General features: G+C 41.4%; 1 protein-coding gene across 1 annotated transcript in view; it reads right to left on the minus strand.

Moving 5' to 3' along the window:
• Positions 1 to 27,126, minus strand: part of PDE6C (phosphodiesterase 6C) — a 93,446-nt gene that overhangs the window by 28,017 nt on the left and 38,303 nt on the right. Inside the window, exons 2-12 of the mRNA XM_060768725.2 lie at positions 21,667 to 21,819; positions 20,817 to 20,906; positions 17,811 to 17,951; positions 15,666 to 15,740; positions 14,822 to 14,886; positions 14,670 to 14,736; positions 11,052 to 11,099; positions 10,301 to 10,450; positions 10,020 to 10,163; positions 8,149 to 8,217; positions 1,725 to 1,871 (exon numbers count right to left, since the gene is read on the minus strand). Of these exons, the coding sequence (XP_060624708.2) occupies positions 1,725 to 1,871; positions 8,149 to 8,217; positions 10,020 to 10,163; positions 10,301 to 10,450; positions 11,052 to 11,099; positions 14,670 to 14,736; positions 14,822 to 14,886; positions 15,666 to 15,740; positions 17,811 to 17,951; positions 20,817 to 20,906; positions 21,667 to 21,819 (1,149 nt within the window). The remainder of the gene's footprint in view (positions 1 to 1,724; positions 1,872 to 8,148; positions 8,218 to 10,019; positions 10,164 to 10,300; positions 10,451 to 11,051; positions 11,100 to 14,669; positions 14,737 to 14,821; positions 14,887 to 15,665; positions 15,741 to 17,810; positions 17,952 to 20,816; positions 20,907 to 21,666; positions 21,820 to 27,126) is intronic.

Below are 27,126 nucleotides of genomic sequence, written 5' to 3' on the forward strand. Positions count from 1 at the left end.
GCAGCCCGCTGCTGACAGGTGCCACTTCCCACATCAGGGGGTGCTGCTGGCATAATATTGGGCCATTGTTGCCTCCCCACCCTGGTAAACCACCAGACAAGTGACCTAGGGCGCCTAGGGTGTTTTTTTGGACCACAACTCCCATCAGCCTCTGCCAACATATTCAAAGGTGAAAGGAACAAGAAGCCTTCTGCTATTATTGTTAATTAGGCTTGGTTGTTTTTTTAAAAAATAGTTCAAAACTCATTTTGGATGTAAAGGGCACTGGTGGTTTGATTCTGAAGTCACTTCTGATTTTTTTTTTTTAAAAAAAATTCAAAACTTTCCGAAACTTCTAAATCACTTCGTTAATGGCAGACATGCATGCGCAGTAGGAAAAAAAACAGCACTGACATTGGGGAAACTTCAGGAGATTCTTCCTCCCTCATTTTTAGATCAATCCTGATTAAACTTGCCACAGTGGTAGAACACATGGACCACTGTTAGCTCACCAAATTTCATAACCTTCGACTTATCCATGGAGTTCTGGCTAATTTTCAAAGTTTTTATAAAAAAGCTTTTTAATAATAAAGAAAATCTGTTCCTGGTTTGAAAGTGTTATTTCTTGTTTCATTGGGTGGTCTTTACTTTGAAAGTAGTTGTTCTACTCCAGAAACTTTGTTTGTGTGGCACAAACTGTGTTAAATTGGTGGAGAACAGAAATCATAGTACAGACGCCATCAAGGGACATCTAGACTGACCCCCTTTTTCTTGGCAGAAATGCACCATCCAAACTCTCCTGACATCGATTTTCTTCCTCTACTGAGTTGGAGAACACCTTCATCCACCCGTTTATTCCTTTTTGCAGATGCAATCAATCATTTTATTTTATCATTTCTTACTGACTGGCTGACTGTAGCTGGCTACCCCAGTGCCTTGAACATGGCAATCAGGCCAAAGTGAAATGATTGGTTTTTAAGCAGTTTATGTTCTCTTGGCTTTGCAAAAGTTGCTTATTGCTTTGCTGCCTTTTTTTAGATACCTTTGTAAATGCAATCAGTTTATTTTATATTTAGACAAAGACTGCTACAGAGAGCTATAGGGATCCTTCAGCCATTTTGGCTAATAAGCAGCAAGACAGTGTGGGAAATGTAGTTTAACAGCAGGGCCTTTTGCAATCTCTACCATTGAGGGCCTGGCCTTCACAAACTACAACGGCTGTGCTTAGCCATGCCCACTTCATCCCTCCCTTGCATCACCCGAGGAGGGAAGGCATGAGATTTTAAAACTTTTTAGGCTTTACCAAAGTTGCTTAATGGTTGTGAAAATTAAAATAACCTTGGGAGACATCTGAACATTATGGAATATTTCCGGGGGGGGGGGGGGGGGAGTTAGTGGTTCACATTCAGATTTGCCCCTCCCACCTTTCCAGCATGGTTCAAAACAGCTTCAAAAGTCAAAAGTCGGAAGTTTTTTTTATGATTTTCAGGCTCTTCCGAAGGAACCTATCCAACCCTACCACTAATATAGGAAAGGATTTATAGGTATGGCATGTGTACCATTTAGTACACAACAGCAGATCTTTCACACATTTTGTAATTTCATTTGTAACATACTCAAGAAAAAACGACAGGTCATTGCTATTGTGACATAAGTATTGGTATACAGGAGTGGTGATGATATGTGATTTGCATCACAAGCAACACATTTTGTTAAAACCAGAGGGGAAAAAATATCGATCTGACCTCTGCTGGTACTTTAAACTTCTCCACAACATTTATCTCAAAGAAGAGTCGTATTCCACATTTGATCAGTTCATGTTCTGTCACGGGAAAGTCACTGAAGCGAAACTCATATAGTTCTACAGAATTTGGTTCAGGCAGTTCCTCTTTCTGGGGGAATACAAGAATAGAGATTAGTCAGGCATAATTTCCCAGCCTTATGACTTTGGTACAAAAGTGTTGCCTTGCCAACAGATTTAAATCCACACTTTGGATGGCTCTCACATTTCAACCAGCTTGGAAATATGAACATTGCATGTTAAGGTACTCAGAACTTTCAAATTCATTTTTTTAAAAAAAGTAATCACATAGATTTATGTGTCTCTGAGATTATGCTTTCAGGTGTCTTGCTTGTGTTTATCCTTTCTCACTTTGAGTGCACCAAGAAGAAGCACCTCCACTACTCTAGAGATGAAAGGTCAGTAGCTGTTATCATAATCCACTTGCTGTGACCTCTCTTTTCTAAGAACTGCTTCCTGCCTACTTGTCTGCTGAGAAGACCATCCAAATACCTGCAAGAGCAAGCTCCAAGCAATCCAGGAACTGAACTGGATGGGTGGGTAACCCTTCCTGACATTATCCACCTAGGCTTTCCGTGGAGCAACTGGCAAGACCTGAGGGATGAGGAGAAAGAATTGCAGTGGTCTATCAGGATTCCACCTCCCTCATCTGGTGCCTTGTCCCGCAGTCTGCTGGATATAAATATGTGTATTTAAAGTGAGTGGCCAGACAGAATAGGGATTCTCTTGGTGTTTCATCCACTCTCCTGCTCAATGACTTTCATCTTGAGCTGGTCTTGATGGTTATGTTGGAGTCTCCTTGGCTAGTTGTTCTGTAGGATTTCAACATCCATGGAGAGATCTCTCTGTCAGGAGCAGCTCACAACTTCAAACCCTCAATGACAATCACAGGTCTGTCCAGAACAGTATCTGGTACCACCCATGATTCCGAACACACTCCAGAAACTTTTTCTGTGTAAGGTGTATTGATGGTGATCTGAGTATGGAGGCACTTTCTACAGTTAGATTGTCATGGACAAATCACTATTTGATGGGTTTTAGAGTCATTGAAATTTGAAGCTTCTGCAGGGATGGGTTATTGATTATAATAGTCCACTCCATCCATAAGAGAGAGGTTTTAAAAAAATGGCCGCAGTGAGCCATTATGGAAAAATATCCCTGGAAAACTAACAACCAGTAGACAAAATCTCTTTGGGGGGCAATGTACTAGAGTTCAGGAGATCCAGGATGAAATGGATTATCTAGATCCATTTCAATCTGGCTTCAAGCCTAGCTATGGGACAGAAACAGCTTTGGTCACCTACAGGGGAAACTAGGCAGGGGAAGTGTGGCCCTGTTGGTTCTGCTGGACCTCTCAATAGCTCTTGATACTATCAACCATGGTATCCTAATGCGTTGGCTCTCTGAGGTAGGACTTGGGGGCATTGCTCAGATGTTTGAAGTCTTTTGTGGAGTTTATTTATTTATTTATTTATTGACTTTATTTGTATACCACTCTTCTCAGCCCTTAGGCGACTCAGAGCAGTTTACAACAGTTTAGGTATACACAATACAAAATCATTAGGCATTTAAAAGCAGTAGCATCACAAATCATTAAACATCAGCATCAATACATCAGTACATCAATACAACAAATCCATCAGGTCTCATCAATGAAATCAGAATCCAAACTCGTTATTCATTATTCCATGTTCCGATATCAGTCAGTCAATCACACTGCTTAGTCGAATGCCTGTTCAAACAGCCAGGTCTTTACTTTCCTCCGGAATGCTAGCAAGAGTTGCTTTGGGTTGTCTGTTCGATGCTTTAGCCCAGGGGTTCTCAAACTAAGGCCCAAAGGCTGGATACAACACTCCAAGGTCATTTACCTGGCCCACGCTCAGGGTCAACCTAAGTCTGAAATGACTTGAAAGCACACAACAACAACAATCCTGTCTTATCAGCCAAACACAGGCCCATACTTACCACTGAAATACTAACAAGTTTATATTTGTTAAAATTGTTCTTCATTTTAATTATTGTATTGTTTTAAAGTGTTTTTACACTACAAATAAGATATGTGCAGTCTGCCTAGGAATTCATGGTTTGTTTGTTTTTTCAAATTATAATCCAGCCCTCCAACAGTTTGAGGGACCGCGAACCAGTCCTCTGGTTTAAATGTTTGAGGAACCCTGCTTTAGCCAGTACATGTGATGTCCTTCAGGGCTAGGTTCTGTCTCCTATGCTATCAGTGTCATCAGTACGCTAATGATGTGCAACTATCTCTCTCCCTTCCTTCCAATTCTAAGGAATGTATTGTCGAAGGCTTCCAGGCCATCAAATGCTAATCAAGGTGGTCAGTTGAAACATTCACACCCTAGCTCCAGCAGACAAGAGTCCTTTGTCCCACCCTGGTCCTTCCACAGATATATAAACCCTTTCCCTAGTTCCAACAGACCTCACTACCTCTGAGGATGCTTGCCATAGATGCAGGTGAAACGTCAGGAGAGAATGCCTCTAGAACATGGCCATATAGCCCGAAAAAACCTACAACAACCCCAATTCTAAGGAAGTTGCTTCTGCACAAAACCAGTGCCTCCTGTCAGTAATGGACTGAATGAGAGTGAACAAACCAAAACTAAATCCAGGCAAGCTAGAGATATTCCTGGTTAATTAGAAGGCAGAACAGGAGGAAATAGGGATTCAGTCTGTGCTGGATGGCAGTACAATTCCCCTGAAACCACTGGTTTGCAGCTTGGATGTATTCCTGGACTTGGATTTGAGCCTGGATATCCAGATTCCACCTGTGGCCAAGAGTATCAAAAGCTGCTTAGAGATCCACTCCTTCTAACTCTTTTGTGGCATGAGTCATCCAACAGCAGTGACCAAAGTATTCTGTATACCAAAAGAAAATCTGCAATTGACCTACATTCTATAGCAGCAGGTTCTGTTGCTTGGCTTTGTTTAGGTCGTGCACAAACACCAATTGCAGATTTTGAAAATAGGTTGCCACCGATATTATCTTTCAAGTACCGATGGTCCCTCTCACATTTATTCTGGTCCTGGGTCAAGGGCAGAAGTCATCCGTTCGTAAAGCAATAGCAGTTTTAAAACACAACACCTGCTTTATCCCATTAGCAAGCTGGGAATCGGAGCTTTATAATAGGATAAACTTGTTGAGTGAGGCAGTACATGAGAGATCAGACTGTGAATTCATGGAGTGTCATGTATAAGAGATTTGTTTGCATGTATTTCTCATTCACATAAAAACTAATTGGAGAAAAATAGAGGCATTCTACTGTTTAGTTTTAAGACCTCACAACCTCTGAGGATGCTTGCCATAGATGCAGGCGAAATGTCAGGAGAGAATGCTCAAACCTGAAAAACCTACAACAACCCTGTAAAGTTTTAACTTGAAATAAAGAATGGAGGGGACAAAAAGAGAGAGAGAAACTGATATGACTGATGACAGACACATAGTGATGGTGGGGCTACTGTTATGCTTTGCCTTCTCTCCCTTCTATGTCTAATATATCTAAGGAAATAATTATGTTGTATATGACAGGAGTGATGCAAAAGGTAATCTCAGAAGTTGCCACTGGCTTTGCTAGTTTGTGACTGGTGAGTCCACATTACATTTAAGAAGTCACTTTTGGTTTATTTATTTATTTACTATATTTATATACCGCTTTTCTCAACCCTCGGGCAACTCAAAGCGGTTAAAAATAGCAAATGTCAATGCTCAAACATCATAAAACAGTTAAAAACAATTAGAAACAGTAGCATAATAAATAATCATTATAAATCAATAAAACATCTCATTAGCATCCCATAGTTAAAATCAAGATCCAAATTCATCATCCAATTGTTCCATATTCCTATGTTCATTACACTGCCTTTTCAAATGCCTGATCGAACAACAAGGTCTTCACTTTCCTCCAAAATGCTAACAGGGAGGGGGCCGATCTAATGTATGTAGGAAGGGCGTTCCATATCCGAGGGGCCACCACTGAGAAGGCCCTGTCTCTCATCCCCGTCATCTTACTAAAATTATTCTAAAATATGTTTAGCACTTGGGCAGTTCCCATATAGTGCTTTACTAAACTTGAGAGTCAGCATGACATAGCAGTTTAAGTGTTGGTCCAAGACTCTAGAGATAAGGGTTCAAGTCTCCACTCAGCCATGGATACTGTTGTAGCCTGGCAAGCATCGGATGAGCTTTCTGAGTCCTCAGAGGATGAGGAAAGGGATGATGGGTTGCAACCTGTAATTTCCAAAGAGTTTGTGGAAAATACAAGGGCCTGGAGAGAGATGTTTTGGAATCTCCAGGCTGTTCCCAGGCAATGGGAGGAAGTGATATCAGTTTCCATGAGAATAGGCCAGAGTGGCTTCAGAGGAGAATGTGAGAGAATAAGGTTTTTCCAGATCTAGTCACCTTTAAATTAGGAGGCAGAATGTAAAACAAAGACAGACTCATTTTTCTCAGAGGTTTAGAGATAAGGAGAGAAAAAGCAGGTGTGCGTGAAGTGATGTCATGGGAGGGATTGAGGTTTCTGGAATCCCAGGTCTTTAGTGGGAACAACATTGTAAAAAGGGGAAACAGCTCCCCGTTTGTAGTCCTAAATTCCTGTATTTCAAGATTCTTGGTTTGATTCCAGTTTATGACTTCATATTCTTGGAGGTTTTGCCTTTCTTGTGTTCCTATTTTTATGTTTATGGATATAACTTTTGAACAATAACCTGCTTAAGGATTATTTTGCTTTGTGTTAACTCAGGTCTCTCTGAATTGCTCTTGATGCCTTGGTTCAAAAGCTGGTGAACTCTTGATCTCACTGGGAATTAATTTTTGTACTTTTGCTGCTTCTTTTTGGACTTGCCATTTTCGTTATATACTTATTCGTTAACAAAATTTCACTTATTGGATTACTTGAGCATCGTGTGGTGTTGGGTAAAAAGGTGTTCAAGGGTTACAGTGCAACAGATACCTACTGGGTGATCTCGGATGAGTCACACATTTTCATCCTGTGATAGGATTGCCAGAAATTGGAAGCAACTTGAAAACAACAGCAACAGCAGCAGCAACAACAACTTCTATTAAAAAATTAATGTAAATGCAGCACTCTGAAATAAAATTACTATAGAACTGATGATCCAAAAAAATTGCGATGTCAATGCTAGTATCAGTACTAAAAAACAACACATTCCCTTATTGCTTCATGTGTTCTGCCTCCCCCAACACCAACGGCCACTCTGGGGCCAGAATAAAGAAGGGGAGCCGGGAGGACATTGCCATCTTGTCCCCTGTGACATCAGCGCCCCTCCCTCAACACCAACGGCCACTCTGGGGCCAGAAGAAAGAAGGGGAGCCAGGAGGACATTGCCATCTTGTCCCCTGTGACATCAGCACCTCTCCCCCAACACCAACGGCCACTCTAGGGCCAGAAGAAAGAAGGGGAGCCGGGAGGACATTGCCATCTTGTCCCCTGTGACATCAGCACCCCTCCCTCAACACCAACGGCCACTCTGGGGCCAGAAGATAGAAGGGAGCCGGGAGGACATTGCCATCTTGTCCCCTGTGACATCAGCGCCCCTCCTCCAACACCAACGGCCACTCTGGGGCCAGAGTAAAGAAGGGGAGCCAGGAGGAAATTGCCATCTTGTCCCCTGTGACATCAGCGCCCCTCCCCCAACACCAACGGCCACTCTGGGGCCAGAATAAAGAAGGGGAGCAGGGAGGACGTTGCCATCTTGTCCCCTGTGACATCAGCGCCCCTCCCCCAACACCAACGGCCACTCTGGGGCCAGAATAAAGAAGGGGAGCCAGGAGGACGTTGCCATCTTGTTCCCTGTGACATCAGCGCCCCTCCCCCAACACCAACGGCCACTCTGGGGCCAGAATAAAGAAGGGGAGCCGGGAGGACGTTGCCATCTTGTCCCCTGTGACATCAGCGCCCCTCCCCCAACACCAACGGCCACTCTGGGGCCAGAAGAAAGAAGGGAGCCGGGAGGACATTGCCATCTTGTCCCCTGTGACATCAGCGCCCCTCTCTCAACACCAACGGCCACTCTGGGGCCAGAAGAAAGAAGGGAGCCAGGAGGACATTGCCATCTTGTCCCCTGTGACATCAGCGCCCCTCCCCCAACACCAACGGCCACTCTGGGGCCAGAATTGTTTTTATACTATGTCTTGAATTTTGTTGTTCCTATGTTGTACACCGCTGTGAGTCGCCCCAGGGCTGAGAACAGCGGTATATAAGCAAAGTAAATAAATAAATAAATAAATAATGTCATTTCATTTAGGTTAAGAGGAATACTCTCAGGATTACAGCTGCAAAATAGCAAATCTTTTACAGACTATCGCAAGAGGAATATTAGTGGCTAGTACTCACCAAAATTTTAATAAGTTGTTTTTCATCACAGTCTTCAATACTTTCTACTTTTAATTTTTCCTTCCATTTCTAAGAACAAAATATAAATGAAACAAATAGTGAATTCAACTGACTGCAAAAAGATTTAAACTTTGATTAAGGACCTCTTCACACAGCCCCTGGGGTCATGCCATTTTGGCATCCGTCACCGTTGAAACGGAAAGCATGCAAACTGCCTTGTGGTGCCCCATGCCTCCTCCCTCTTTCTCCCATCATATGGTGGGGACAGGACAAGCTATGTTGGCACTCTATACCCATCAAATGGGTGAAAGGGCAGCAACACATCTTACTGTATTGCCCCTTTCCCCATCAGATCGAGGAAAGGGTAAAAAATTAACAGTGTCCTCTCCGTTGTGGCAGAAGAAACATCTTTTTTAAAAAATTCATTTTTATTAATGAACGACAACAATACATATCAACAACACTGAACACGTGTAACAAAAATCAACAACTGAAAAAACTAAGAATGAAATAAAGCAATAAATAATACTAGACGACAAATAGTGCTGATTCCTTGTACAGTTAAGGTAAGTTGAACCTGGTTGGGTAGGAAAGTAGGACTATATAAGTGATAAGAAGTAAAGATAAACAGAAAATAAAATAAAAATCATAATAAAATAATTGGAGAAAAAAGAAAGAAGAAGAGGGAAAAAAGGAGATAAGGAACCAGCCTCCACAACCATAAAGTATCAACATAAACATCTTATTTCTATTACTTCCAGACCACTTATTGTGGCATTTTATATTTCTTTGCACTATATTCCTTCTCTCTTGCGTATGCCCTGTGCATATAATTTTTTATTAGACCCTTAGGACTTTATTCCACTTTGGTAAATATTTATAATTATAGTTTTTTTAAGAAATTCATAAAGTCATTCCAGTTCGTTTTGTTTGATATTGATCTATTCTGGGCAAGATTTTGCATTAATAAATCTATATTCATGATGCCTACAGCTTTTTCAATCCATCCATTCGTTGTTGCTGTCTGTGTTGCTTTCCAAAAGCGGGCTATAGTTATTCTTGCCGCAGAAGCTAAGTAAAAGAAAAATTTGCTTTTTTTCTATCCAGTTGAAAGTCTGTAATTCCCAAAAGAAAATATTCTGGTTTGAAGTCAAATTTTATTTGTAATATTTCTTTCATCTTTTTATATTCTTCATACCAAATATTTTTGATGGCCTTACACTCCCACTACATATGCATGAAAGTGCCCATATTTTTCTCACACTTTCAAGATTCCTTTCTGATTTTTCCCTTGCTATATTTAGCTAATTTCTCTGGCGTTAGATACCACGTGTAAATTCTCTTTGATCTCTACAGCGTATGTGTATTTGAGTTTCTTTGTCCAAATTTCTTCCCATTTTGCCATACTGATTGTATGACCCATTGCCTTTCCCCATTTTATCATCACTTCTTTCACCTTGTGATGGAGCCCCCAGTGGCGCAGAGGGTTAAACCCCTATGCCGGCAGGACTGAAGACCGACAGGTTTCAGGTTCAAATCCGGGGAGAGGCGGACATGAGAGAAGCTCTATTTATCATCCCACAAGGATGATAAATAAATCAAATCATCCAGGCATCCCCTGGGCAACGTTCTTGCAGACGGCCAATTCTCTCACACCAGAAGCGACTTGCAGTTTCTCAAGTCGCCCCTGACACAACAAAAAACAAAACAAAAAAAACCTTGTGATGCTTCTCCTCCACTTCAGGAGGAATGGGGATAGGGTCAAGCTAGTATCATTTGATGGCGCTTGGCAGGCCCCGTTCAGAAGACGCAAAGGGAACCATAAAACCCCAATGTGATGAGGTCGTAAGTGAAACTGGACTGACACTTACCAATATGGTCTGAATTTCCTCAGGTGTTGCCTTGGTTTGGTACATGAGCATTTCCTGAGCAATGTCTTTCCTATTTTCCAGCTTATTCATTTTGTCGTAGGTGTCAGTATTTAAAACAGACCATCCAAGGAACTGCGTAAGCATCTGAAAACAATGCAAATAAATAGAATTGTTTAGATACTTTGGTTGTGTTTGGTTAAAAAAGTCTACCAACTAAACCAATTCAAGTCTACCCAATGTGCAAATGTCACTTAATAATGTCAATAAATATTTGAGCTTACTTCAGTAATCTGTTCGTCGTATTCATCGAAGGGTCGGCCATCTTTTCTGTTGTAAAATGTAGCTACACCCACAATTTCTTCTTTTTTGTTGACAATAGGTAAAGACAAGACATTTTTAACTATCCATCCCGTTTCGTCAAAAGCTTCTCTCTGGAAAAAAAGAAGGCAAAAGAAATGCAATGCCACATTCTTATTTTTAAGAGATTTCAGGTGAGATATAATCCTAGCCCCAGTTCCAACAATCTGGTGGCCCAGCGGGTTAAACCGCTGAACTGCTGAACTTGTTGACCAAAAGGTTGGCAATTCAAATCTGGGGAGCTGAGTTAGCACCCACTGTTAGCTCCAGCTTCTGCCAACCTAGCAGTTTGAAAATATGCAAATGTGAGTAGATCAATAGGTACTGAATTTGCGGGAAGGTGACGGCACTCCATGCAATCATGCTGGCCACCTGACCTTGGAGACATCTACGGATAACATCGGCTCTTTGGCTTAGAATTGGAGATGAGCACCCCACCCTAGAGTCGGATAAGACTAGACTTAATGTCAGGGGAAACCTTTGACTTTATAGTCCTGGCCCCAGTTCTAAGAATCACAGAGGTGGATAATACCACTTTGCATTTAATAATAACAAGAATAATCCACATGTGTACAAGGGGAAATTGATGCCCACCGCTTAAGATGTGAAATACTGTTACTTAATATTATTTGGATGGCAGGTTGGTGTATGCAACACAATAAAATAGAAGGTTACCTGAAAATTGAAGTATTCATCTGCGGGTGCATTCATCATATTACAGATCTAGAGAGAAGAAGACATTAAATAAACATATGCTTTTAATTCTTAAAATCTGGCATTTATAGTAGTTGTGCCAAGTATGTACTTCTGTCTTATGACACATATAGATGGAATGAAGATCCCCAAAAGAAGTAAGGCTACAATTAATGAATAATGAATATATAATTCTTGTCAAAGGTTGCATTGAGTAATTTTAGACATTTTCTTTCAGCGATGAGAAGGAAGAACTTTGAAAAAAACCCCAACATTTTCCAAACCTATTCACAATTCAGAACCTATTCTGTGCAAAAAGAATGGATGTAGTTGTTTTACACACAAACACACACATGCACACACACACAAACTGAGCAGTTCTTGTGAAAGAAATATATCTTCTAACTGAAAATGTATTTTCTGCAGTTTTCTGTCTTTAAGCATGAAATGTTCCCAACAGTTGCATTTTCTGTTTTGGAAATTGATTTTTTTTGTACATAAAATAGTATTTCTGTGCAGAAAAAAATCTGTTTCCCACACAGAAAATCTTTAGGGTTTGTGTGTGTGCGTGCGCACATGCAAAGCAACTACATACAAATTTTGATTAGCATAAATTAAGAATTACAAACATTCTCATCAATCCAAAATTGTTCTCATTGGTTTTGAAACAATATAACTTGTTTGTCAGTAAATTTTTGAATATTTTCCAACATTTTCCATCCATTAAAAAGCAATCAGCAATCAAAGGACTTGCTTAGTTGTTCTATCTTCAGTGTCTTAGTGGAAGCAAAAAAGGGCAAGAAATTGAAAGTATGATGTATAAAATTTTGTTATTGTACAAAGTAGCACAATTTCACAAGTCTCATGCCATTTATAAGAGAATGGGAATTATGGGGATTATTATCCTTACTGTGAACAAAATATAAGGCACTATAAATAGTATTATGTTTGATTGTATAAGGAATCATGGTGGCACAATGGGTTAAACCGTTGTGCCAGCTGAACTGCTGATCTGAAGGTTGGCGGTTCAAATCCGCAAGATGGGGTCAGCTCCTGTCTATCAGCTCCAGCTTCCTATGCAGGGACATGAGAGAAGCCTCCCACAGGATGGTATCCCATCTGGGTGCCTCCTGGGCAATGTCCTTGCAGACGACCAATTGTCTAATACCAGAAATGACTTGCAATTTCTCAAGTCACTTCTGACACGATAAAAACACTTGTATATATTGTTTAAATTAATTTTAACAATAACTTTTAAAAGTTTTACTTGTTGATATTATGTGCCTTCAAGTCAGCTCCAACTTATGGCAACACTATAATGGGATTTTTGTGACAAGATTTCGTCAAACAGGTTTGCCATTTTTATGGCTGAGATAGTGTGACTTGTCCTGGTTCACCCAATGGATTTCACGACCATCAGAAGACCACATTAGCTGACAGGTTTTAATTATAAGCCAACTTCTAGGCTGGATCCAGACAGGCCTTTATCCCAGAAGCATCTGCATTAAAATAACGCAGATGTTTTTGGGGGCCTGTCCATACCGATCTAAGAAAGTATTCTGCAGTCCAGACCCGGATATAGTGGATTTATCCCGTGCCTTCCAAGAAGGCGCGGAATAAATCCACTATCAAATTAATTTGCTACAAACCAGGGTTTTTCTGTTTGTAGTGAATTAATTCAGGACTGTCCAGAGCTTTGTCTGGACATCGCCTTCTTTATTGTGGGAGTTCCGGCAATAAAGGCCCTGTCTGGACGGGCCCCTGGTATCATTATTTGGGGAAGTGCAAGATAAGCAGGATGTTGCTTATCTTGCGCTTGAAGCCTAACCCTGCCAAGACACAAGTATGTGTTTTCCACCTTTGCAACCATGAAGCCAACGGGAAATTGATAGTCACCTGGGAAGGCCAAGAGCTGGAACATTGTTTCCATCCTAAATATCTCAGTGTCACCTTAGATCGAAAACTAGCATATAGGAAACACTGCTTGAACACCAAGCACAAAGTAGCTGCACGCAATAACATCCTGCGAAAACTCACTGGCAGCACATGGGGTACAGACCCAAAATTAATAAGAACATCAGCCCTGGCCTTGTCTTACTTAACTGCCAAGTATGCCTGCCCTGTTTGGCATAAGTCTGCCCACGCAAATTAGGTGAACATAGCATTAAACGAAACATGCAGAACAATAACAGGATGTCTTAAACCTACACCTGTTGATAAACTCTACAAGCTAGCTGGCATTGCCCCCCCCCCCCCCCCCCGGGATGTGCTATTGGAAGTTGGAAGAGAAATAAGGTTGAACACTGTTTAAAAGGCTCTGTTTAAAAGGCTCCTTCTTTGGAAGTTTTTAAACAGAGGCTGGATGGCCATCTGTCAGGGGTGATTTGAATGCAATATTCCTGCTTCTTGGCAGGGGGTTGGACTGGATGGCCCATGAGGTCTCTTCCAACTCTTTGATTCTATGATTCTGTGAAAGCCATCCACTACATGGCTACCAGCCTCCTCCCAGCAGACTCAAATCAAGGAAAAGCTTCATAAGAACTACCACTCCTCTTGACATCCCCCCAGCAACAGCAAGAGTATCCCTCCGAGCAGCTAGACCAGGAAATCCCAATTGGATGGCCCCCCACGAGGATCTTCCTCCAGGGGCAAACCAAGAATGGGCAACTTGGAAGTCCCTGAACAGACTCAGAAGTGGAGTGGGCAGATCAAAAGACAGCCTGGCAAAATGGCACTACCTAGAAGAATCCCACACCTTGTGTGACTGTGGAGCAGAACTGCCTTATGTATGAGGGAAGAATTGTTTGAGCCTACAGACAATGCCGTTGCTGTTGCCCATTTTTGGTCAAAAGATATTTAGCCACCTGCGCTCCTATTTTTATCAGTTTTATACTAATTTATGCAATGCTTTTGATATGAAATAATAATAAAGCAGGATGTTGAACATCAAAACAAAGAAAAGAAAAAAAGATTATCATCATAGTCATTATTCTTCTCACATCATTGTCCTCATCATCTTCACCATTTCTTACATGACAACAGACATGAAACAGGTTAGAAGCAATTCCTAACCTGTTCCCTGCTGGGGACACATTCACATTACACCATTATAGTACCCTTATTACCAGGGGTGGCTCAACCCATTACGCAAAGTAAGCATTTGCAGTATAGTTGATTTTGCCCAGGGGCGCTCTTGGGGGAAACTAGACCTTGACATATGCGAGTTGTAGTTACTGGGATGTATAGTTCACCTAAAATCAAAGAGCATTCTGAACTTCGCCAATGATGGAATTGAACCAAATATGGCACACAGAACTCCCATGACAAACAGAAAATATATATCAATGATTGGTTGGGGGGGAGGGGTGCCAAAATATTGTTTGCTTACCGTTGAAAATTACCTAGGGCCGCCTCTGCTTATTGCACTTTAACTGTGATGGAATCCTATAATTTTGTTGTGTGATGGGGTCTTTGAACTTAGAGCTATATTTAGATTGTTGTTAGGTTGTGATGACTTTGTATAATAATCCACAGGATGCATGCCCAACCCAGCAAGTGTACTGAACTGCAATGAAGCACGAAAGAAAAATTGAAACTTACAAAGCCGTTTTCGGCAACATACGTTGGCAATCCACTAGCAAGACACCAGTGGTCTGCAGGAGGCGACCTTGAAAAATAAAATTAGATAAAGTTAGTATTTGGGATCTAAACACGCACAGCTAACTACTAACAAACTAATGATAAGGACTCACGGAATAACTTTGATTTCTTCTTTCCCATGTAAAATGTAATCAATAATTTTATAAAAGTTGACTTCCTAAATGCAAGGGAAGAAAGCATTATAACAATCTGAAAAACAAAACAGCATTCCAAAATGGCAATTGGTCCTGTTAATAGTAATACTATGTAACAAAATTTGGGGAAAAAATCCGTTCCTGATTTGAAAGTGTCATTTCCTGTTTAATTGTGCAGTACTTACTTTGAAATTGTTGTTATATTCCAGAAACTTCATTTTTGTGGCTGCCACAATCTATGTCGAATTGGTTGAGACTCTCTGAGATATTCATTGAACAAAATACCATAAAATGTGCTGTAGGATGTCCCGCAAAAACAAAGTTTTTGCAGTTTAATCAATGGGCCCCCTGGTGACACAGCGGTTTAAACTGCTGAGCTGCTGAACATGCTGACCGAAAGGTTGGTGGTTCGAATCTGAGGAACAGGGTGAGCTCCCGCTGTTAGGCCTAGCTTCTGCCAACCTAGCATGCAAATGTGAGTAGATTAATAGATACTGCTCCGGTGGGAAGGTAACAGTGCTCCATGCTGGCCACATGACCTTGGAGGTGTCTACGGACAATGCCGGGTCTTCAGATTAAAAATGGAGATGAGCACCACCACTGCCACCCCCACCCCCTCCGAGTCGCACACAATAAGATTTAACATCAGGGGAAACTTGTACCTTTACCAACTTTTCCCATGTTTTTATGATAGAATCAATTAGGAAATGACATTTATAACCCAGGAACAAAAATTGTGTTACATAGTGTAGTAGTAGTAGTAGTAGTAGTAGTAGTAGTAGTAATAAAACCCTCTACTCACTCGGCCATCTGGTGTTTTGGGTCCTTTGTATGGTTCCGCTTCACCCAACTTAATTGGCCACTCATCATAGAATTCCTGAAAGACATCACACATGAGTTAGCAAAAAGTTTCACTTAGAAGTGACAAGTTACAATGAATTTTAATAAGTATCTTTTGCCTATAGCACAACTGCATTACATTACAAATGTAAATAAATGAGGAATAATTTCACAGCCTCTGTCGTAGGACTGCAATAATTAATGATTACTTATCTAGGAATCTCTAAGTCCTCCAGTGTGACCCTATGACCAACTTCTGCCAGGTGTTGATATTAATTACATCCTGCAGAAGAAGCTAAAGATTCCTAGAAAATAGCATTTTTATTATTTCCAATGTTTCACTTTTGCAGGGATCTTGTGCCTGTAAAATAATTCCAATTCACTTGGTGTTGTTTGCTTATTTATTGCATTTTAACAATATGAAAATAGGTTTTAATGTACTTTCAAGTCAACTCTGACATACAATGACTCTATCAAAGGAATTTTGTGGCAAGAATGACTTAGAATACATTTCCTAGTTTGCATGGCTGAGCAGGGACTTGAACTCTGGTCTAGTTCAACACTCAAACCAGTATGTTACATTGGCTGCTTCAAAAAATAAATAAGATGGTGGTAAATAAAGGTTTGGCTTTTGATAAGTCAGGCCACTCCAATCCTAGAGAAGTCAAATAAACCTAAGTAGACTAACTGTATATAGAATTATATAGTGGTAGACTACAATTGCATGGTAGTGCCAGAAATATTTTGGAAAAGTTTTTATGAGCATTGTTTCATATATTTGTTTTTAGAAACTGAATTTGAATGTACACTACAACCCCTGTGTCTTAGGGAGCAATATCTACAATTTCATTTACTATAATAAATAAAATATTTTACTTACTACTATATTTTTACCATGCTTTTTTCACCCCAAAGGCAACTTAGAGCAACTTACAAATATGACAAAATTAAATACCGCATTACAAATATAAAAAACACATCGAGTAATAAAAACAGATAAAAGCATATAAATACCATTAGAATGGATTAAAAACATAGTGTCTAGACCCACAGTTGTCATTAGTGCTGCTACATTTGTGTCACATTCCATATTGCACTATTTCCCAAACACCTGGTGCCATAGGCAGGTATTCAACTTTTCCTGAATATCAGGAGGGAGAGGGCCAGTATAAAGTCACTGGGAAGAGAATTCCATAGTTGAGGAGCCACCACTGAGCAGGCCTGCCTCTCATCCCCACCAATCGCACCTGTGAAGGATGTGGGATCGAGAGTAGGGCCTCCTGGCAGATCTTAACAGTCTAACTAGTTCATAGGGAGAGATACGTTTGGATAGGTAAGTTGGGCCAGAACCCTTTAGGGCTTTATAGGCCAAAGCCAGCACTTTGAATTGTGCTAGGTAGCAAACTGGCAGCCAATTAAGCTGATGTAACAGGGAGGATGTCCACTCCCTGTAAGCCGCTCCAGTGAGCAGTCTGTCTTCCACCCATTGGACTACTTGGAGCTTCCAAACAGTCTTCAGAGGCAATTCCATGTAGAGAGCATTGCAGTAGTCTACTCCAGATGTAACAAGAGCGTGGACTACTGCCCAAGTCTGATTTCCAAAGCTATGGGTGCAACTGGCACACAAGTTTTAATTGTGTGAAAGTCTCCATAACCACCACTGAAAACTGGGGTTCCAGGCTCAGCGAGGAATCCAGAAGTTGCGAACTTGTGTCTTCAGGGAGAGTGTAAGCTCATCCAGCACAGGCTGTAACCCTATACCCTATTCGGCCTTTCAACTGACCAGGCGTACCCCTGTCTTGTCTGAATTCAATTTCAATTTGTCCTCTCCAAGCATTTTCTACGTTTGTTGACATGACTCTATTGTATGTTCAATAGGGTTCGTTATTACCTAAAGTGTTGTGTATCCGTGAAATATATCCTACATGGACTTTACATTTTATATCATTCAAATAACAGAATTACATTTGAAGGAAAATATTTTAACTTAAGAAATCAGTCCTATTGATGTACAAACAAGTTTGTTTTAATATAATAGTTATATATAATTCCTCATTTAGGATCCAATTATAATTTGCTTTTAAAAAGTAAACAAAATTTTATTTACCTTTTCTTTGGTCATGTCCAGCAGGCCAACAGAATACCTTTCACAGTTTAAGTAAACTCTGATAGTGTACAATGCTTTATGAAACTGTCGCTCAATATCTGTAAGTTCTTCAAACACTTTGTTGCCACACCACAATAGCATCTATTCAAGAAGGGAGGGGAGAGGATATAGAGACAAAATCAAACTTTTTGCTAATAGCAGTGATATGCTGAGAGAAAACAATTCTACATGAGATAATAGGGCATATTGAAGACTTTTACCACAATAACAAGCACCCAATTCCACTAGAATAGATCCTTTGACGGTATGGGAAGTTAAGTGACCACATTCTATTGATACTTAAGGAATCTACTGTAGGTGGGACTAACTATTAGATTCAGGACAGTGTTTTCACATTTTTTAAAGATTCCGTGAATCATTACCATTAATGATGTTGTTGTACGTCTTCAAGTCATTTTTTACTTATGGCCATCCTAAGGCAACTCTATCAATATTTTCTGGAGCTGAGAGTATGTGACTGGCCCAAGGTCACCAAGTGGGTTTTCATGGCTGAGTGGGGAATTGAACCCTGGCCTCCAGAGTCATAGTCCAATGCCCAAACCACTACATCATATTAATAATATTTGTTGCCAAATACCAATATTCTTATAGCAATTCACAATATACCAGAGCTAGAGCTCTCAGTGATATATGCCGATGTAACCTCCTGATATGCACATGTACTTGAAGGTCATTGCAGAAGGAGCTATCTAGTACAGTGAACAATGATTCTCGGTTCATGGTACTGGGGCAGCAGACAACTCAGGAGATCCCGAGCATCATTTGGCTGTAGTTTTGCAACTAAGATAAAAAAAGAGCCATCACCTTCCCAAAACTTCAGCACAATTCTCATAGGTGCACCAGTGCTATTAGTATGGGAGGGAAAAAGGAAGCCCGATAAAAGAACATCAGCAGAGACTTATGACTTCATCACACGAGCAAAATTGCCAGTCCTAGAACAGTTCAACCTCACTTCAGGCACGGAGCCCTCCAGATCCTATCACATGATGTTGATCTACTTTCGATGGGTGCCTGAAGAGAGGTCAAACTGTTGCAAAAGGCAGTGGCAGCAACATGGGAAACTTCCTGTGTTGCATAGAGAAGAAGGGGGAAAGACAGGTGGCAACACTCACCCCCTCCCATTGAATGAGGTGAGGGGCAATGCAAGGCACTGGGTTCCCCCAGCCCCTTGCCAGATTCACCATGATCCATGGCAAGTCCTCCCGCTATTGCCCGCAATTCTGAACTGAATGTGATGAGGTCCTTATAGTCAAGTCGTGATCGGACAGGATGTTTAATTAACAAAAAACAACAATCAACTGCAGCATAAATGATTGTGCTTCTAGCAAAGAAGATAATCCCATTGTTGGTGCTGTTGTCTATAACTTCAATAGTCACATACATCCCTTCCCTTAAGCATTGTGATTGGAGATGCTGTTGATATTAAAACTGTCAGTGAACAAACACCAGTGCTATTCCTCTCCTTTTACATCACATCACTTCACATTTCCTTACATGGTCATGTTGAAAAAACGTTGTCTGACTTTCCTCCATAAACTTTATGTGTCAGACTGCTGCAGCAGTAATAATGTTTGTCGAAAAATGCTTCCAGAACGGAACCTGGCCAATGTTATATGGCTTCAAATTGTTTTATGACTTATAGCAAACCTAAGACAAATCTTTTACAGGGCTTTCTTGTTTTCAAAAAGGCTTGACTTTCACTTCCTCTCCAACTTGCAACCTCATCAGATGGACAAACTTGCCTGTTGTACAACACTCCCTCTTCACATGCAGCATGGAGCCTGATGGCTCCCGTCCCACAATGTAGATCTACTTCTGGCGGGGTTCTGTGGCGCAAGTGAAGAGGGAGTGTTGTAAGCTGCCATGGCGGCAACACAAGAGGCTTCGTGTGTTGCATAGGCAACAGTGGGGGAAAGCCAGGCGGCAGCCACTTCCCCCTGTGGGAGGGGGAGGCCGAGCAATGTGGGGTGCGGAGCAACAAGTTCCACCCGCAAGGCCCTGTCGGATTTGCCATGATGCATGAAGAATCTGGATCTCAATGTGATGAGGTCCTGAAAGAGTAGGGCTTGGCCAAGGACATTCAGTGTTTTACCACGGATGAGCAGGAATTCAGATCCTAGTGTCTAGAGTCAAAGTCCAACATAAAACTACTACACCATGCTGACCAATTTGTATTCACCCGAATACAAATTGGTCTGCAAAAGCTGGATTTGGCATAGGATTTTGACAATTCATTTTGCCGAAGCAAATTTATATAAATAAAAATGTAATGTTGGTTTGTGGGATTAACATAACTCAAAAACCACTGGACGAATTGACACCAAATTTGGACAGAATACACCAATCAGGCCAATGAATGACCATCACTCATAAAAACCCTTAAAAAAAGCAGAAAAGACTTAAAAGCCTTAAAAATAAAAAAAATACACTAATGCATGCGCAAAACCACACACACACACACATATATGCAAACACACATATATCCACATAGGTAAAGGTAAAGGTTGTCCCCTGACATTAAGTCCAGTCATGTCTGACTCTGGGGTGTGGTGCTCATCTCTATTTCTAAGCTAAAGAGCCGGCGTTGTCCGTAGACACCTCCAAGGTCATGTGGCCGGCATGACTGCATGGAGCGCCATTATATACACATATACACATATATACACACATATACATACACAAAACACATATACACAGACTGGGCCACAGCAACGCGTGGCAGGGGGTGGCTAGTTTACTATAAAGAAAATGTCAAGCACACTTTTTTTTGTGGACACCATTCCACATCTCGATAGAGTGTGCTTAGTCTGCAACCCCAGAACTGGACCTTTGCAGAAGATCTCAGTGTTTGCACGGGTATATGGAAGCATGAAAATGTAGCAAAACAAATGATATGAAGGGTTTAAGCAATTATTCATTTAGATAAATACATAAAGAAGACTTTACCTGACTTTTTCTCAATTCCAAATTGTACATGTTTGAAATGTGGTGGTGTTTTATAGCAATCGAAATAAAATTAATGTATTTCTTAAAAACCTGTAATGGGAAATAAAAGTGATGAAAACAAATGTAAGATAAATGATTATGGATGTGAGTCAGCCAAAATTAAACACCTCAGGTTTAACTCATTTCATTTGAATAATTATGGACATGGTTATTTTGTCACTGGGATCAGTAGCTTTGTAAAGATTTGTATTGAGCTCTTTCACAGAAAGGCCAAAGAAGCTTACATAAGGTTTCTAAGAGTCTCCCAACCCATACTCGCTAATCCAATATTCATTTACTTGGAACTCAGTAGATATTACTTCTGAGTAGAAAAGTTAGGAAATTAGATTTTTTTTAAAAAGTTGCACATTGGACACGAATCAACATTTCCCAAAGGAGTATTTTAAGCATTAAAATTTGAAGAAAACGGCACTCTCTAACTTGACACTTTCCAAAAGTCTTGGACAAATGCCCATACAGTAGTGACACATAGCATTTGAATTAGTTTTTTTTTGTATTTTGTAAAATACAAACTTGAAAAAAGAAAAATGGGCCCAACTTTTTCCAAATGACCACCCTATTTTTACAAGTAGCGTGTAAATTGTACTTACTACTTTTTAAAAAGTAATGGTATTACCAACTGTTATGCTACTTTAAAAAATACAATACTCATGCCATTATCCAAAACATCTTCCATTGTAAAGTATTATTTACACTTGATTTGCATTCAGGGGATTTGGAGACATTTTCTAAATTCCCGTATTGTTAATGGGATCACCGAATTCCTTTTTTAAATGAGGTCAATACTTACTTCTTCATCCTCTTTAGAGAACTCAGGCTCAGTTTTCTTGTTAAGGGCCATTATCACAGCAAGAGCTTCTTTGTTTAGAATTATTGGAGTTGCCAGCAAATTTTTAGTTGTATAGCCAGTTTGTTTATCCACGAAGTCAGAGAAATGATTGTTCTGTAACAAATGGGAAGTTTTGATTAGCTTTTCAAATATTGCTTCAAGCCATTCACTTTTATCTGCAAACCGCTATTCTCTTTATCGTAGAATATTGAAATTGGAGGAGACTACCAGAGCTATCTAGTCCAACGCCCTGCCATGTAGGAATATATAACTAAACTAGCTGTACCTGCCACGCGTTGGTGTGGCAGACTGAAAGCCAAAACCAAAGTTACAACAACATCTGTTATAGAACTCCAGTATGCTGATGACAATGTTGTCTGTGCGCATACAGAAGAAGATCTACAAGCCACTCTCAACACCTTTGCAGAAGCATACACGAAGCTTGGCCTGTCACTGAACATCGAGAAAACCAAAGTGCTGTTCCAGCAGTCACCAGCCAATGGCAGAGATACAGATTAATGGTGTAACATTAGAAAATGTTGACCATTTCCGCTACCTTGGCAGCCACCTCTCCACCAAAGTCAACATCAATGCCGAAATACAACACCGCCTGAGCTCTGCAAGTGCAGCATTTTCCCAAATGAAGCAGAGAGTGTTTGAGGACCGGGACATCCGTAGGGATACCAAGGTGCTTGTCTATAAAGCTATTGTCCTCCCAACCCTGCTATATGCCTGTGAAACATGGACTGTCTACAGACGTCACATGCAGCTCCTGGAACGATTCCATCAGCGCTGCCTCCGGAAAATCCTGCAAATCTCCTGGGAAGACAAGCGGACAAACGTCAGTGTGCTGGAAGAAGCAAAGACCACCAGCATTGAAGCGATGGTCCTCCAACATCAACTCCACTGGACAGGCCACGTTGTCCGGATGCCTGACCACCGTCTGCCAAAGCAGTTGCTCTACTCTGAACTTAAGAATGGAAAACGGAACGTTGGTGGACAGGAAAAGAGATTTAAAGATGGACTCAAAGCCAACCTTAAAAACTCTGGCATAGACACAGAACTGGGAAGCCCTGGCCCTTGAGCGCTCCAGCTGGAGGTCAGCTGTGACCAGCAGTGCTGCAGAATTCGAGGAGGCACGAGTGGAGGGTGAAAGAGAGAAACGTGCCAAGAGGAAGGCGCGTCAAGCCTACCCCAACCAGGACCGCCTTCCACCTGGAAACCAATGCCCTCACTGCGGAAGAAGATACAGAGCAAGAATAGGGCTCCACAGCCACCTAAGGACCCACAGGGAAACCCATGATGGAAGACCATCTTACTCGTCCAATGAGGGATCGCCTAATCATAGAATCATAGAATCATAGAATCAAAGAGTTGGAAGAGACCTCATGGGCCATCCAGTCCAACCCCCTGCCAAGAAGCAGGAATATTGCATTCAAATCACCCCTGACAGATGGCCATCCAGCCTCTGTTTAAAAGCTTCCAAAGAAGGAGCCTCCACCATACTCCGGGGCAGAGAGTTCCACTGCTGAACGGCTCTCACAGTCAGGAAGTTCTTCCTCATGTTCAGATGGAATCTCCTCTTTTGTAGTTTGAAGCCATTGTTCCACGTTCTAGTCTCCAGGGAAGCAGAAAACAAGCTTGCTCCCCTCCTCCCTGTGGCTTCCTCTCACATATTTATACATGGCTATCATATCCCCTCTCAGCCTTCTCTTCTTCAGGCTAAACATGCCCAGCTCCTTAAGCCGCTCCTCATAGGGCTTGTTCTCCAGACCTTTTATCATTTTAGTCGCTCTCCTCTGGACACATTCCAGCTTATAAGTAAGGTGTGGCCAACCTTCCTTCCCTCTTTCTCTCCCTCCTTCCTTCTTTCCTTTCATCCCTCTTTCCTTTGTTCCTTTTTTCCCTTTCCTTCTCTCTTTACTTCCTCCCTTCCCCCTTTTCTTTTCCTTCTTTCTCTCCTTTTTTATTTCTGTACCTCTTTCCTTCCTTCCTTCCATCTTTGCTTCCATTCTTCCTTCTCTCTTCCCTTCTTCCTTTCCCACCCTCTTTCTTTCTCTCCTTTTTTCTCTCCCTCTTTCCTTCCTTCCCTTTTTTTCTTTCCTTCTCTACCTCTTGCCTGGGCACTGGCAGAAAGGGAGCCCTCAGCCTTGCTGGGTCAGGCACAGGGAAGGCGGGAGGTGCTTTTCGAGGCAGGCTTTGCTCACCCAGCGCTGCCCCTTCTTCTTTCTGCTATGGCTGTGGGGCGCCTTTGCCTATTTGGCGGGTGGGCATGCAGACGGGGTCACATGAAAGGTGCCCTGTGTTGCGGCAGAAAGAAGGGGCCAGTGCTGGGTGAGCAAGGCCCACCAGGCCCAGCAAGGCTGAGGGCTGCAAAGCTCCCTTCACATCAGCACCCAGGCAAGGGAATAATAGTAATAATAATAATAATAATAATAATAATAATAATAATAATAATTTATTTATATACCACTCTATCTCCCCGGGGGGACTCAGGGCGGTTTCCAAGCAACAACATACAGAGTCACAATATGAACAAAAAAATAAAAGTAACAATTTCTTTCAGATAAATTGGGCCTAAGCCTTTGACAAGTAGCCATGATCCTAACCCATTCTTTTTTTCAGGATCCTATGATTAGAATCTTCTATGCTTCATATACTAGTGCTTGTTATAACAATACTTCATGCTTGATATATAGCACTGGCCAACACACATATTGGTTCCTCAAATGTTAGACCCGTTTCTGGGTATGTTTGATCTGCTGATTCCAAAATTTGTGCTTCCCCTTACCAGCTCCAGTTTTGGAGATATAGAAGATAAACCGTGTAGCAGTTTTCATCTGCTCGCTCATAGAAAACCATCACAACCATATCTAAGAAGCTAGAGCTGATGTGGTCCTTTGATGCAGTTTTCTGAATCATCACCCCAAATGATCCCAAGAGCAGGACTAAAAATTTAGACACCAAGAAAAAAATTGTTGAGATGTGAAAATTGTAGTTTGTAGAGTGTTATATTATGTATCAATACTGCTATGCTCTCTTAACAAAGGACTTTCTCATGTGAAAGATGGAAATGTGGGTATAAGACAATATTTTAATTGCTTGACCAAAGAGAGAAAGGACCACAAAGAGTATAACCGTCTTATGGCTTTTGGATGAATTAGAATAATGTGCTTGAAATGTTTAGAAGTGCATAAATATTGTAACTTGTTGTGGTTTGTCGTGGTAGCCTGTGCCTTTTTAAATAATGCTCTTCTACTTTAAGTGGCCTTATTTTTGAGAAGGCCCTCTCTCTCGTCCCCACCAACAGTACTTGTGACAGTGGTGGGAGCGAAAGGAGGGCCTCCCCGGAAGGTCTTAGACTTCACACCGATTCATAGAAGGAGATGTGATCGCGGAGATAGGCGGGGCCCGAACTGTTTAGGGCAGCATTTCTCAACCTGGGGGTCGGGACCCCTCGGGGGGTCGCGAGGGGGTGTCAGAGGGGTCGTCAAAACCCATCACAAAACATAACATTTTCTGTTGGTTGTTGGGGTTCTGTGTGGGAAGTTGAGCCCAATTCTATCACTGGTTGGGTTGATTGTTGGTGGACTATAAATCCGAGCAACTACAACTCCCAAATGTCAAGGTCTGTTTCCCCCAAACTCCACCAGTGTTCACATTTGGGCATATTAAGTATTCATGCCATGTTTGGTCCCGATCCATCATTGCTTGAGTCCACAGAGCTCTCTGGATGTAGGTGAACTACAACTCCAAAACTCAAGGATAATGCCCACCAAACCTTTCCAGTATTTTCTCTTGGCCATGGGAGTTCTGTGTGTCAAGTTTGGTTCAGTTTCATCGTTGGTAGAGCTCAGAATCCTCTTTTGATTGTAGGTTAACCATAAATCCCAGAAACCACAACTCCCAAATGACAAAATCAATCTTCCCTCCAACCCCACCAAATGTGGGTATTTGTGCCAAATTTGGTCCAATAAATTAAAATACATCCTGCATATCGGATATTTACATTACGATTCATAATAGTAGCAAAATTACAGTTGTGAAGTAGTAATGAACATAATGTTATGGTTGGGGGTCACCACAACATGAGGAACTGCATTAAGGGGTCGCAGCATTGGGAAGGTTGAGAAACACTGGTTTAGGGCTTTATAGGTCATGACCTGCACCTTGAATTTGGCTCGTCAACTTATTGGCAGCCAATGAAGCTGTTTAAATTGGGGCGTTGTATGTTCCCTAGAGTTTGCTCCAGTAAGGAGCCTGGCTGCTGCTCGTTGTGCCAGTTGAAACTTCTGGGCCGTCTTCAAGGGTAGCCCCACGTAGACCGCATTGCAGTAGGCCAGTCTGGATGTAACCAAGGTGTGGACCACCCTGGCCAAGTGGGACTTCACGAGGTATGGTTGCAGCTGGTGCACAAGTTTGAGTTGTGCATCACGCAACTGGCCACACTCAGCCTGAATGCACACGTGTACTGGAAAAAGGAGAAAAAAAACCCTTCCCCTAGCTGCCCGTTGCATCCCTTCCGGTCTTCTGCTGTCCATCATTAAGAAAGGGGGCTTCTCCAACTTCTCTTTCAGCCAGATCCGCAATGAGGCCTCAAGGCAAAACGTTTGCCCGTTCCTGACCCAGAAATTCCCAGAGAGAACACAATTCTAGGAATCTTTAAGTCCTCCAAAGCAATCTGGTTGAATTTGATCATACAGCCACGCTGGATGACCTAGAGATACACAGAAAGATGTTCTCTCAGGTTAAAAGAAAACATCAATTTTGATTCACAGTTTTTCACTTTCATCGGGGTCCTGGATTCTTTTCTAGGTTAATCCTAGCAAATCAAGAATCATGCTGTACTACATATGCTGAAAGCAAAATAAGCTGATGTTCGGTGAGAGGAATATTTCCTCCACTGGTGACATAAGTGATTCCAGTCACTAAGGGCCCTTCCACACAGCCCTATATCCCAGAAAATCAAGGCAGAAAATCCCACGATTTCTTCTTTGAACTGGTTTATCTGAATCCAAATTCAGATAATGTGGGGTTTTTTGGCTTGATATTCTGGGCTATAGGGCTGTGTGGAAGGGCCCTAAGAGACTATGCACTGAATGGTTTCTTATGATGCCATAATGCTAGGATCCCTGTCAGCTGTCTACTGTTAATTAACTAACGATAATGCTTATTCAGCATAGGAATAATAATAGTCCTTAGTACATTAACAGCATATACTTGCGTTGAAATCCAAAAATGTGACTTTTAAGCTCTGATCTGACAAAGGAACTAAATTATTATCAAATTATTTCAAACAGAAATGTGTAACACTTGATTTCTCAAAACTGGCAAATAAGTAGAGGTGAAGGGAGGATTTTGTGGATTTTTAAGAGAGGGCAGGTTTCTAACAGAGTGGCTTTAAATTAGTGGTTATCACAG

Source organism: Anolis sagrei, chromosome 3 (genome assembly GCF_037176765.1).
Source record: "Anolis sagrei isolate rAnoSag1 chromosome 3, rAnoSag1.mat, whole genome shotgun sequence".
Taxonomy (NCBI): Eukaryota; Metazoa; Chordata; class Lepidosauria; order Squamata; family Dactyloidae; genus Anolis; species Anolis sagrei.